This window comes from Oncorhynchus kisutch, linkage group LG4 (genome assembly GCF_002021735.2).
Source record: "Oncorhynchus kisutch isolate 150728-3 linkage group LG4, Okis_V2, whole genome shotgun sequence".
NCBI lineage: Eukaryota > Metazoa > Chordata > Actinopteri > Salmoniformes > Salmonidae > Oncorhynchus > Oncorhynchus kisutch.
In genome coordinates, this window is record NC_034177.2 from 27662246 (window position 1) to 27675691 (window position 13446).

At 43.2% G+C, this 13446-nt stretch overlaps 1 protein-coding gene across 2 annotated transcripts in view; it reads right to left on the reverse strand.

Annotated features, from left to right (window-relative positions):
• ranbp10 (RAN binding protein 10) overlaps window positions 1-13446 on the reverse strand; it is a 31717-nt gene that overhangs the window by 5391 nt on the left and 12880 nt on the right. For both annotated transcript variants that reach the window (XM_020480687.2, XM_031822751.1), the window contains exons 2-9: window positions 7149-7260; window positions 6807-6859; window positions 3990-4157; window positions 3779-3801; window positions 3373-3557; window positions 1432-1544; window positions 1192-1300; window positions 32-180 (exon numbers count right to left, since the gene is read on the reverse strand). In XM_020480687.2, coding sequence (XP_020336276.2) covers window positions 32-180; window positions 1192-1300; window positions 1432-1544; window positions 3373-3557; window positions 3779-3801; window positions 3990-4157; window positions 6807-6859; window positions 7149-7260 — 912 coding nt within the window. The remainder of the gene's footprint in view (window positions 1-31; window positions 181-1191; window positions 1301-1431; window positions 1545-3372; window positions 3558-3778; window positions 3802-3989; window positions 4158-6806; window positions 6860-7148; window positions 7261-13446) is intronic.

Consider the following 13446-nt stretch of genomic DNA (forward strand, 5'->3'; position numbering starts at 1 on the left):
GGATAGGTGGATTTGCAGGTGTTTCCCTTACCTGCGCTGTGCAGATGGGGGTTGGTGGCTCCATGTCGGGGGCTCAGGCTGGGGGAGCCAGGGTAGCTGTCCTGGGACTTGGGGGAGCGGACACTGAAGCATCGTACCTCACTGTCTGTACCGTTCACCATCTCCACAAACTGCCGACACCTGGGAGGGACGGGCAACTATTAATCTGCCTGACATTCACTCCATTTTGACACTCAAACAAATGGCTAACACCCTCACCTTCTTTGCACTAACACTCACACTTGTCTTTTCATACTAGCGCTGACTTTTCAGATAACTACTGTATTAAAGAAAAATGTACTTGACTGGACTACGGAGATGGATGCACTGAGTCGCTATGGATAAGAGCATCTTCTAAATGACTTGAAATGCTTCTTTATTAGTCTCACCGACATTATTCACAACCACTCCACTATCCATCTAAGAGTCTCATCACTCCTCTACAACCTGTCTGACATTGTTTATCCAGGAATACATTGTACTGTCAGATATCAACCACTACATTCTGCTTAACTGTCTGATATCTCATGCAGTCTGAACACAATTGTTATTGCAATACTTCAATTGCTTTCAGACATCTGCAAAGGTGTGGCCACGTAAGATCACGTCTTTGTACCCTGAAATATATAAATGCAACAAAAACAAGTCAGACTGGTTCCAGAGTATGAGTATCTGGCTTTATGGATACATGTCATTACCATTGGATGAATGTCAAACAGATCAGCTCACTCCTCTTCCATGACAAAATGGAGCAACAGGCATGACCAATCAAACCATGAGTTCCCTCAGCGGCAGCAACTGCGACCTTGTGCTCACCCTGCCCCCTCTCTGTGTAACGCTCCTCTACTGCTACAGCAAGCTCCTTTCTACCTCTATAAGAGACATAAATACTGGCCTTCTTGCTGTGTGTCTGCTTCTCATCGGATCACAGTATTTATTCATCTAATGTCTTTGTGCCATAAACACACAGCTGGGAAGCAGGCCACAGCTTTACTGCTAAGTGCTTCTAGGGTTGTATTGCATGTGACGGAGCCTGCAAAGGCATTACAAGACCAGCAGTGCGTATCTAAGCCCCACAATTCCAATACTCCTCCATTTAGCCCTTCAATAAACACTCATAAGAGTCCCATAGTTGGGTTCAAGGCTGCTCACTTCAACATGAACAGTAAATTGGAGTTGTGTTCTAGGAGCCCAGGGTACAGCTGCTGTGTGGCTTCGATGGCCTCGCCAACCCTCCCTGCCAATACCAGCTTCTGTATTCCTGTTGACAAAAATATGCATGTTACCATTAAAAACTGATTGGATGGATGACTGTGGGGAAAATTAATGACAGTGATTGGTCTTCAGTGTTTCTGTGGTATTGTCAGCGTGGAGCCTTTGTGTGGTTCTCACTCTGTCTGTTCTTTATGGAGGTCTGGTCCTCCTGGATCAAGGTTTCTGTAGCCCTGGCAAAGGCTGTGGCTGTGGCACAGTACCCATGATGCACCAGATAGGTGGATACCATGCTGAAAGAATCAAAGACATGGTTTAGCCTTATAGTAGTACAGAGAAAGACAGTAGTCTGTTAGGGTGGGTGATAAGTAGGGCTGTGGCGGTCACAAAATTCTGTCAGCTGGTGATCGACAGCTATTTGCTTGACAGTCTCACAGTAATTGACCGTTAATTAACATAAACACATTTAGCATCTCCAGGCTTCCACAGTGGCCTACAAGCCACTGATGCTGATCTTGGGAACATCAACATTTTAAAAAGTCAAATCTATGTAATATAGACTACACCTTCACATTAAATCCTTTATTTATTATAGAGAGGTCTAAAGAAGAATGATATGAAGAAAATGTAGGCTATTTCAGAAGAACAGAATAGCATACTCAGAGTTCTCCTTATGTTAGGTCCTGATGTGGCTATGCCAAATGGCTGTGGGCTACACTAATTAATTTAGCAGACAATATTTACTTTGAATAATTTTATAGTATGAAGAATACAATTCAACAAAGCGGAATAAAATAGAAATGATATTTTCTCCAAACGATTTGTGGGAGTGTGCACATGCGGCTATTCTGTGTTGAGCGGTTAACAAAGAAATAGGTACTCCTATATGCTTCATTTAGAGGTTACAATGTAAATTTACAAACATTGGGCTATATGTTTTGATTTTTAATACATTATAAGGTTGCATGATGAGATTCTAATGATGATTTGAAAAAAGTTACATGAAAGGCATGAGCTCTGCTTAGTTTTTGCGCAGGCTGTACACACTCCACTCTCATTCACAATTGGAGAAACACTTCATAACACCTAGAATTTCACGCGGCATCCCCTTTGTGTGGCCATAATGCACCGTAAAAAAATGCCATGACTTTTGCGGCCAGCGGACGTTGTGCCCTTATCCCGGAGTGCTGCGCGCTCCATCACATGATCGGGTCTTTCTCACAGGCTACAAGTGAAGAGAGACACATCGGGGACGCAACTGGGCACCTCCTTATCAAATTCAGAGGTGCATATTGAAGATGTTGGAAGAACTGTCCACATTTACTTTTCGTCAGCCAACAAGATGAGTAGGCCTAATGAACAGCAAAAGCACTAGCCTATGTCAATCTACTATCCCCTATAGTACAAAAGGTCGACCTATTCTATTCTGTGTAAGAAATAAATATTAGTCTGGGACAGTTGTGGGATGAGATAGATCCCAAATTAATACAACCACATGGTACTAGGCTATAAGTGCAAATGTTCAATTAGCAGAAAACACAATCATCAAAAATGACCGCAAATGCAATTATGCATGTAATGCTTTTATTATAAAAGGATCATTTTTATGGTGAAAATAATCTTCCCCAAACTTGAAACTCACACACTGCTTATATATGCCAGTTAGGCTCTACACCCCTTGTAAAGCAGATTAATGTGCTTAATTATATTAAGTTATTTGGCCACTTTAGTTGTGATACAAACCTCATTAAAACATATAGGCCTATGGGCTAGGCTACTTGAGTTGTGCAACTAGGATTCGAAAAAGTCGCAAAAAAGGTTTCTTATGCTGGGCATCATTCACAAGTGATAATATATAATTCACAAGTGATAGGCTAATATTGTCACCCATCAGACTATTGTTGATTTAATCTAGTCGTTACATATACTAAATAATATATGTTTGGTAGGCTACTAATGACCATCAGCAGCATCAGAGCTTGGAGAAGCCTAATTACGGTGACTAAACAAACGGTCACATGGAATTTGACTACCTTCATTACTTGTGACAGCCGCTGTGGTGGTAATACAGTCACCGCAACAGCCCTAGTGATAATTGTGGTGTGGGTATGGATCCCTTACTTCTGAAGCACTGCCTGCCACTCTCCCAGTCTCTCTCCGATGGGGAAGCGGGCGATCATGCCGTGGATCTTAGCCCTCCATTCACTCATATAGTCCTCAATGTCAAACACAAAGGGCTGCTGGCCAAAGTTAGCATCCACAATCTCTCCTGGAGTCTGCAGGCCCACTGTGGGGTAAAGGTTGGGCTGTGGGTAAAGGGAGAGGTGTGAAAACACATTCCCCCTCTGGCCATAATAGGAAGAACTTGCCATTAATTTTGATCACTTGATAATTTGATGGCATGGCAACCGTGAATAATGTAGGACTTTTATATCATCACCACTAATGGAAGCAGCAAAGCTACCACTACTGACTACAACAAAAGGCCTTGACATTGAACATGTCCACATTTCAGTGTAATACTCACAGGGAGATCTGTAAAGGCTACACCTGGAGAACAAACAGAGAGAAAAGTGTTAATGGACTGGAAGAAATTGAAAATGTTATAATCTGCAACCAAGTAAACAGAATCGTATAAATTGCCTGGGAACATTTCAAATTTTTGAAACATATTTTAATTTCATATAACAATTAACTTGGATGTTTTTTACCCTGCACTGTTGGTGCACAGTTCTCACCTAGACTGATGCCGTTCTTGGTGTAGAAACAGGTGTTGTTAATTAGGTTCACACAGCAGCCAATCACATCGCCTGTGGTGAAGGTTGGGCCATATGGTTGGCCAGTCCCTGAAGAACAGAAGGAGTGTCCGTCGTCGCCATGGTAACCATATGAGTGCTTGTCCCAACCTGGGATAGGAAACAAGGCAGAAGTGATTAGAGGAAATCTAGACCCATGATATGAATATTGAATATTACACATTAACAAACTGGAGGAAACGACAGAGAAAATCAAGGCATATTGAACGAACACTTTCACATATCAAATCTAGCTAGATTAATATGCATCAGGTCATGGATAGGGCAGTGCTACTCATACATTTGAGGGGAAGGAGTGAGATGGGTGACCCCAGTAGTGTGATGAGTACTATAATCCCCATAAAGACACTGTGACATGGGGTGGAGCTGAGCCTGACAAATGGTCTCTTTCGAATTAGGATATCCCCTGTCCTGTGTAGAGTGTGCAATACTATGGGTGGCCAGCGAGAGGCATCCGTCTCTGAATAGGAGCACTGACTGATGAGTCATACTCAAACAGAGTAGTACATATGATGTTTGTGCATGGTATCAATAGGGACGGGGAAGGAGAGTAGACTGTGTGTCAAGGGAGATGTGGATGGTAGATCTTCAAGTCAGTGCATGGGTTTGTGTGTGGCCTGTGTGTGTGCGCAGTGAGAGTATTGTCTGCTCAATCAGTGTCTGTCACCAACCAAAAAGTGAAAGCGGCACAGAGAAAGTAGGTTGTGTGTGAGAACTGTGAGGTATTAGATGAATCTGCGGAGCAGCGCTGACAGGGATATTGGTCCTAAAGCTGGGCTCAGTGTTCCCTACATGCTAATGAATTGGGCAGGGCTCCACTATGGGATCAGACACACAGCGGTCAACAGGGAATATTAAAACTATTCCAGCCAGAACCAGACCACACCCCCACACGGTCACAGAAATGTACTGAAGTCCGTTGGCATATAATGTACTAGAAACCTAAATAAATCTTCATAAACAATATGTTCATGCAACTAAACTCTCTCACACACACAGGCTGCCATTTCCACCATATTCCAACCATTGTGTAACAGAGATGCATTTGAAGCACTCGGAGCTGGGAGAGAATAAACAGCAGTTGTAGTCAGCAAGAGCATGTAGAATTGGCTGGATGAGTCCAAAGCATTCCAAAGGCCTCCGGCGCCATGGAGAATCCAATAGGCAGGTGACACAGCCTGAGGCAGGGTTCATATTATTGGTCAGAGCAGCATGGAGGAATGATCTAATAGGCAGGGAATTGCATCAGTGCACAAGGGAAAACATACTGTAGCTCCCCATGTGCCAAAGTTAGCCCCTCGGCAGCAATATGCCAACCCTCTTCCAACCTGTCTTGTGTCCCCAGCAGCCACTGTACCAATCAGTGACATCTTCACGTGCATGAGGGTGGGGGAAAGGGCGAGAGAGAATTTGATGGAATTATGCAAGAACGTATTAAATCTACATGTACTTTCTGCTTAACCCCCATTGTCTGTTCAACTGGTGATGAAAGAAAGAGTGTTTGATTAACTAATTACTGCTGAGCAGTGGGCCAGGCCAGGCCAGGGTGCAGATGGCCCTGTATTCATGCAGTGATACCGCTCACATCTCCGCTCTGTGTTTGGTGGCAAAAACACTCATCTACTAGCCTGTTTGGTTACATTCAATCCAATCTCATCAGGCCTTGGCATGAGTTTTTGCTTGGATGGGTTCATTCACTGTATCAGTGTGCTGCAGACCAATTTGTTATATGTTCTGACCATTCTAGAGTAGGCTTATATGTAACTCTATTGTAGAATTTATGGTTGAGGAAAATTCCATTTGGGCCCAGACTGTATACTGTATTGAAGATGAGATGGCCTTAAGCGGATTTCTTGAAATGAAATGGTCAACAATTACTTGTTAATTTCTCCCTTCCTCTTCAATGAATGTGAGCCAGCCACCCTGCCTGTGGCAGCTCCACTATCACCTGACCTTCATACATACACTGAAAGCTTTTATGTTGAGGAAAAAAGGTACTTGCTGGTATTTCACATGTTACATTTCATCCTCTCATTACTAATGGCTGAGCTCAAACAAGCCCATGCATGTTCTGGAACAGCCAGACACTCTGGGAGACATCACTACACATGGTTTCACTGTGACATGGAATCTAAATCCATCCAGGCACTCCAGAGGAAAGACGGTCAATCTGGAAACATAAATCTGGATGTAGATTACCATGGCACTCTAAAACGTAGCACACCACATGCAGAAAATTAACACCTTAAAATTGTGCCCCTCGAATAGTAAAAACTGAAGCATATGATGTGTTAAAAAAAAACCATCTAGAATCACATCAGTCACTGCTGCAGTGATGGTGTGAGGAGATCCATCTGAAGATAACACGGTTTGGGTTCATTTTAGAGTTGTATTTAAAAAAACACATAGTAGTAGTAGTAGTAGTAGTAGTAGTAGTAGTAGTAGTTGTCCACAATCTATTACAGTCACACAACCAAAGCACACACTGACTATTACCCCTTGTCCTTCAATCCTAAACCAATCCAGCAGAGATTATAGGCAGGGCAGGGTTCTTGCTGTGAACCCTCTGACCTCCAAAACCCACACTCATCCCATACTGACTCACAGCCTTCCCTTCTGCCATCGCTCTACCTTCCCTTCTGCCATCGCTCTACCTTCCCTTCTGCCATCGCTCTACCTTCCCTTCTGCCATCGCTCTACCTTCCCTTCTGCCATCGCTCTACCTTCCCTCATACTCACCAGGCAGTCTGTTCATGTTGACCCCCTGGGCAGACAGACCAATCCCCATGTACCTGGAGAGAACAACAGGAGGTCAAAGGTCAGAGACATCATTAGCTTAGACAACATGAGTCAGTCTGATATGGGTCAATAGCTGGACTGATTAATCCTTTCAGACCCAAAGTTACTTTCCTTTATTTACTACTCTTTAGTTTCTCTACACGTTGCTCAACATGCCATTTTCCACTGCAGAAATAGAGATAGGCCTACAGTAATAGCTAACGTGAGTAAACAGATCGTGGTGTAATAATTTCAAGTTTGAGGTTAGACCATTAGGGGTACTAACTATCAGCAAATACGTACCCATCCCTGCCCTTGCTGACAATCTTCACTTCAAAGTAGTAGATCCCACAGGCGGCTGGTATGGGATGAGTGGCACGCACAGACGCGGCATCCTTATGGTTCTTCCCATGGCCTACAGAAGGAGCAAAATGTTGTGTTGGAGTCAGTACAATACACCAAACATCCCACAACTCTGTCAATCTGAAAAGGTTGAGGCTTCTCTCCCCATGGACCCTGAAAAGCCTCAATCTGTACGAATTACGAAACTATTTCAAACCTCAATAATTTCCCTGTCAATCCTACCTCTATTTACAATAATATTCATGTAGATTCATACTTAAATCCTGTGACATGAAATCTTAGAGCGCTTCCAAGTACCCTCCATAGCTGTATACATGAATGCCAAACTAGTCAGAAACATGGAGTTCACTTAGCCTTGAACACTCTGGCAGCAAAGTAATGTCAGGGTCAGTATAGTGAGGCTGTCACAGTCTCGCCATTCCATCCAGCTCATAATTGTGACAGCTCCCAGGAGTAGCCTAGAGAGCTTACACAACCCCTGTGTATGTGTGTGTGTGTGTGTGTGTTAGACTGTAAGCTATCCCTTTTTGCTGGTTGATAAAACAACACTTAAAGGCCAGTCACAGTGCTGCTGTGAAGTACACTACATGAGCAAAAGTATGTGGACACCTGCTCGTCAAATATCTCAATCCAAAATCATGGGCATTAATATGAAATAGGTCCCCCCTTTTGCTGCAACAGCCTCCACTCTTCTGGGAAGGCTTCCTACTAGATGTTGGGACAGTGCTGGGGGGACTTGCTTCCGTTCAGCCACAAGAGCATTAGTAAGGTTGGGCCCTGATGTTGGGAAATTAGGCCTGGCTCGCAGTTGACGTTCCAATTCATCCCGAAGGTGTTTGATGGGGTTGAGGTCAGGGTTCTGTGCAGGCCAGTCAAGTTCTTCCACACCGATCTCGATGTACCATTACTGTATGGACCTCGCTTTGTGCACCGGGGCATTATGCTGAAACCCGGAAAGGGCCCTCCCCACTGTTGCCAAAAGTCGGAAGCACAGAATTGTCTAGAATGTCATTGTATGCTGTAGCGTTAAGATTTCCCTTCACTGGGACTAAGGGGCCAATCCCGAATCATGAAAACAGCCCCAGACCATTATTCCCTCAACCATCAAACTTTACAGTTGGCACTATGCTTTGGGGCAGGTAACGTTCTCCTGGCATCCGCCAAACCCAGATTCGTATGTCAGACTGCCAGATGGTGAAGCGTGATTCATCACTACAGAAAACACGTTTCCACTGCACCAAAGGTGGTGAGCTTTACACCACTCCAGCCGACGCTTGGCATTGCGCATGGTGATTTTAGGCTTGTGTGCGGCTGCTTGGCCATGGAAACCCATTTCATTAAGTTCCTGGCGAGAAGTTATTGTGCTGACGTTGCTTCCAGAGGCAGTTTGGAACTTGGTAGTGAGTGTTGCAACCGAGGACAGACGTTTTTTTTTGCACTGTGTTTCAGCACTCGGCGGGCCCGGTCTGTGAGCTTGTGTGGCCAACCACTTCGTGGCTGAGCCGTTGTTGCTCCTAGAAGTTTCCACTTCACAATAACAGCACCTACAGTTGACCAGGGCAGCTCTACCAGGGCAGAAATTTGATGAACTGACTTGTTGGAAAGGTGGCATCCGATGACAGTACCACATTGAAAGTCACAGCTCTTCGGTAAGGCCATTCTACTGGCAATGTTTGTTTAAGGAGATTTCATGGCTGTGTGCTCAAATTTTATACACCTGTCGGCAACGGGTGTGGCTGAAATAGCTTATCCACTCATTTGAAGGGGTGTCCACATACACTATATATACACAAAAGCATCTGTGGGCCATGCCACACAGAACATGTCTATCTGTAAGAGGAGCTGTGCCTCTATACTGTATCTCTGTCTGTAACGCACGGCCATCTTCATTGCCATATTGTACAAATCCACTAATCAACCAGTCATGCATTACCACAGTCATTACAACTAATAGAGAAGCAGTGTATTTATAATCACTTTTCATTTCCGCAGCAACATTAATCACTTCTATTTTTAGCCTTTCCATGAGGGCAATTCCACGGTAACAGAATTACGCTGAGACTCAGATTTTTCACTTCAACATGTATTCCAAACAAAACCCAATAATTTCAAAGTTAATTAAACCATACATACAACTCTATGAACAAGGACTACTTTGAACAATTTACACAGAAAAACAAAAGAACTGTGCAGATGCAAATTTTGGTAACAGAATTGCGTTAAAATCTCCCTCAGTTTTTAACGCAACCATGTTTTCCAAAACCTCTTAAATATCTGCTCCGAATTAAGATTCAAATACGTCTGCATAAATAAAATGGGGTGTCAGATACGACATAACACCTTCAGTTAAAAAAATCTGTTTTGGTTATTGAACTATAGTAAGTGAAGTGGATTTACACCCGGTAACAGAATTTGGGTAACGGAATTACTTAATGGGTCCCTGATCTGTACTACACAGCAATGCATAACTATGAATATGACTGTCATTGTATTCATTGTGACATATCTTGAATAGGTAAACAAAGGTCGAAATATACAATATCATCCTTTGCATATATGAGTATTATTCTACATACTGACTATTATTCTAAAGAGCTCCGCACCCAAACAAGACCAAATCTGGTTGGTCTGGACCAGACAAAATCTGAACCAATCATAGAGGTCTATATTTCAAAAGTTTGGACATCACAGTAGAGTTCAGTACAATATATTATACTTTACTGTACTCTACAGTGCTTCACTGTACTTTGCTGTCCAAACTTGTAAAACATGGACGTCTATGATTGGTTCAGATTTGGTCCAGTCACCAATATGGAACGTCTATGGACGTTGAAATCAAGGCCGGTCCAGCTCAAAAAACAATGTCAATCAAGGCCAGGTTGGACTGACCAAATTTCAACCACTTTCAACATGGATGTCCAATTTTGGTCGTTGCTCCCACTGAGCAACGACCAAAATTGGACATCCATGTTGAAAGTGGTTGAAATTTGGTCAGTCCAACCTGGCCTTGATTGACATTGTTTTTTGAGCTGGACCGGCCTTGATTTCAACGTCCATAGACGTTCCATATTGGTAGGTGTCAGTAAGAGTCGGGAGAGGTAACATTAACTGGAGAGAGACAAGAGAGTGAGAGGCGGGGTTGTCCAGACTTTTCACACTCTCGTTTCAACCACCAGACAACAGAAAGAGAAGAAAACAGTTATGAGCTGAACATCACAGTATGCCAGTGGAAGGGAGGACAATTGCAGGGGACCCAACTGTGGTTTGGTAACAGAATTAAGCATTTTAAATCACTTAATAATCATTAAACTAATTAGTAGGTATACCTTTACTTGTTACTTATGTGAACTTTCATTATCCTCCCTCCTCATGAAATTAGAAGCACAAGGCAATATTTCTTAAACAAGGCAGAGAAATATCTCCAAAACTAAATATATGTGTTGATATTAAATTGGCAGGAGTCTTTACTTCAACATTATTGTGTTTTGATTAATTTACTTTTTCTGGTCAAATCTACTTTTCCTGTATACCACCCTTACCTTGTCACAACACGATTGGCTCAAACGTATTAAGGAAAGAAATTCCACAAACTAACTTTTAACAAGACACACCTGTTAATCGAAATGCATTCCAGGTGACTACCTAGTGAAGCTGGTTGAGAGAATGCCAAGAGTGTGTAAAGCAGTCATCAAGGCAAAGGGTGGCTACTTTGAAGACTAAAATATATTTTGATTTGTTTAACACTTTTTTGGTTACTACATGAATCGATGTGTTATTTCATATCTTTGATGTATTAACTATTATTATACAATGTAGAAAATAGTAAAAAATAAAGAAAAACCCTTGAATTAGTAGGTGTCCAAACTTTTGACAGGTACTGTATGTTGTCTAAGACCCTGGTTCCATCTGTTAGAGCAGAAATCCAATCCATTACTCATGTAAAATGTTTAAGATGGAAACAGTTGAAAAATGTATCTATGCCTTCATTTCCCAGAAGTATAGACTCTTAGCTTTCATTTGACAACCAATTTGATATGCTCCTATGAACTTCACATTTTGGTGCTCATGGGTCCTTCTAGATGGAAATGACCATAACCAAAGCTCAGCAGGCCCACTCTATGACCAGACAAACACCCATAATAAATACAACACATGCACATACTTGCGTCTATAAATATCACCAACTCGCAGTCACACCACCACCTCAGCATACAGCACTCATCAGCTCAGCAGTGCCACAGTCCTGGGAGTGAGGCTACCTCGCTGTCTCTGTCAATCTCACTCTCACACGCACACTTGCCATTGACTGTTATTTATGTTATGTTTCTATAAAAAAAAAAACATTTCAAATCAAATTGGATTTGTCACATACACAAGGTTTAGCAGATGTTATTGCGGGTGTTGCGAAATGCTTTGGTTTCTAGCTTCAACAGTGCAGTTTAATCTAACAATACACACAACCTAAAAGTAAAATAATGGAATATATAGATGTTATGATGAGCAATGTCGGAATGGCATTGCCTAAAATACAGTAGAATAGAATACAGTATATACATATGAGATGAGTAAAGCAGTATGTACTTATATATATTTTTTTTAAGTGGCCAGTCTATGTATATGGGACAGCAGCCTCTAAGGTGCAGGGTTACGTAACCGGGTGAATCCCGCCTAGTGATGGCTGTTTAACAGTCTGATGGCCTTGAGATAAGCTGTTTTTCAGACTCTCAGTCCCAGCTTTGATGCACCTGTACTGACCTCGCCATCTGGATGATAGCGGGGTGAATAGGCAGTGGCTCGGGTGGTTGTTGTCCTTGATGAATCTTTTGGGCCTTTCTGTGACATCGGGTGCTGTAAATGTCCTGGAGGGCAAGTAGTTTGCCCCCAGTGAAGCGTTGGGCAGACCGCGTCACACTCTGGAGAGCCTTGTGGTTGCAGGCGGTGCAGTTGCCGTACCAGGCGCTGATACAGCCAGACAAGACGCTCTCGATTGTCCATCTGTAAAAGTTTGTGAGGGTTTTAGATGCTAAGCCAAATTTCTTCAGCCTCCTGAACTTAAAGTTTTCCACCTGCACCACAGCGGTCCCGTCGATGTGGATAGGGACGTGCTCCCTCTGCTGTTTCCTGAAGTCCACGATCAGCTCCTTTGTCATTTCGATAATGAGTGAGAGATTATTTTGCTGGCACCACACTCCCAGGGGCCTCACCTCCACTCTGTAGGCTCTCTCGTCATTGTTGGTAATCGGGCCTACTACCGTTGTGTTGTTGAGTTGGAGGCGTGCATGGTCATGCAGTCATGGGTGAACAGGGAGTATAGGAGGGTGCTGAGCACCCTTGAGGGGCCCGTGTTGAAGATCAGCGAAGTGGAGATGTTGTTTCCTACCTTCACCACCTGGGAGCGGCCTGTCAGGAAGTCCAGGACCCAGTTGCACAGGACGGGGTTAAGACCCAGGGCCTCAAGCTTAATGATGAGCTTGGAGGGTACTATGGTGTTGAATGCTGAGCTATAGTCAATGAACAGCATTCTTACATAGATATTCCTCTTGTACAGATGTGATAGGGCAGTATGCAGTGTGATGGCATCGTCTGTGGATCTATTGGGGCAGTAAGCAAATTGAAGTGGGTCTAGGGTGTTAGGTGATATGATCCATAACTAGCCTCAAAGCACTTCATGATGCTTCCTATAGGAAGGGAGGAGCAAAATGGAGTTGTGATCAGATTTGCCTAAGGGAGGGCCTTGTAGGCATTTCGAAAAGCTGAGTAGCAGTGGTCTAATGTTGTTTTCTCAGAGCAAGTGCTACAGTTAATGTGTTGGTAGAACCTCAAATTTGTGAAGTTCTTTGAGGGCCGTCGTGGTATCAGCTTGAGAGGGAATATACACGGCTGTAACTATAACCGAAGATATTTCTCTTGGGAGATAATACGATCGGCATTTGGTTGTGAGGAATTCTAGGTCAGGTGTTGTTACAATTACACCATGAGTGGTTAATCATGAAACATACACCCTCGCCTTTCTTCTTCCAAGAGAGTTCTTTATTCCTTTCTGCACGATATACTGAGAACCCAGCTGGCTTTATGGACAGAGACAGTATATCCCAAGAGAGCCATGTTCCCGTGAAACAGAATATGCTACAATCCCTGATGTCTCTCCGGAAGGAGATTCTCACCCTGACCTCGTCTACTTTATTATCCAGAGACTGAATATTAGCGAGTAATATACTCTGAAGCGGTGGATGGTGTG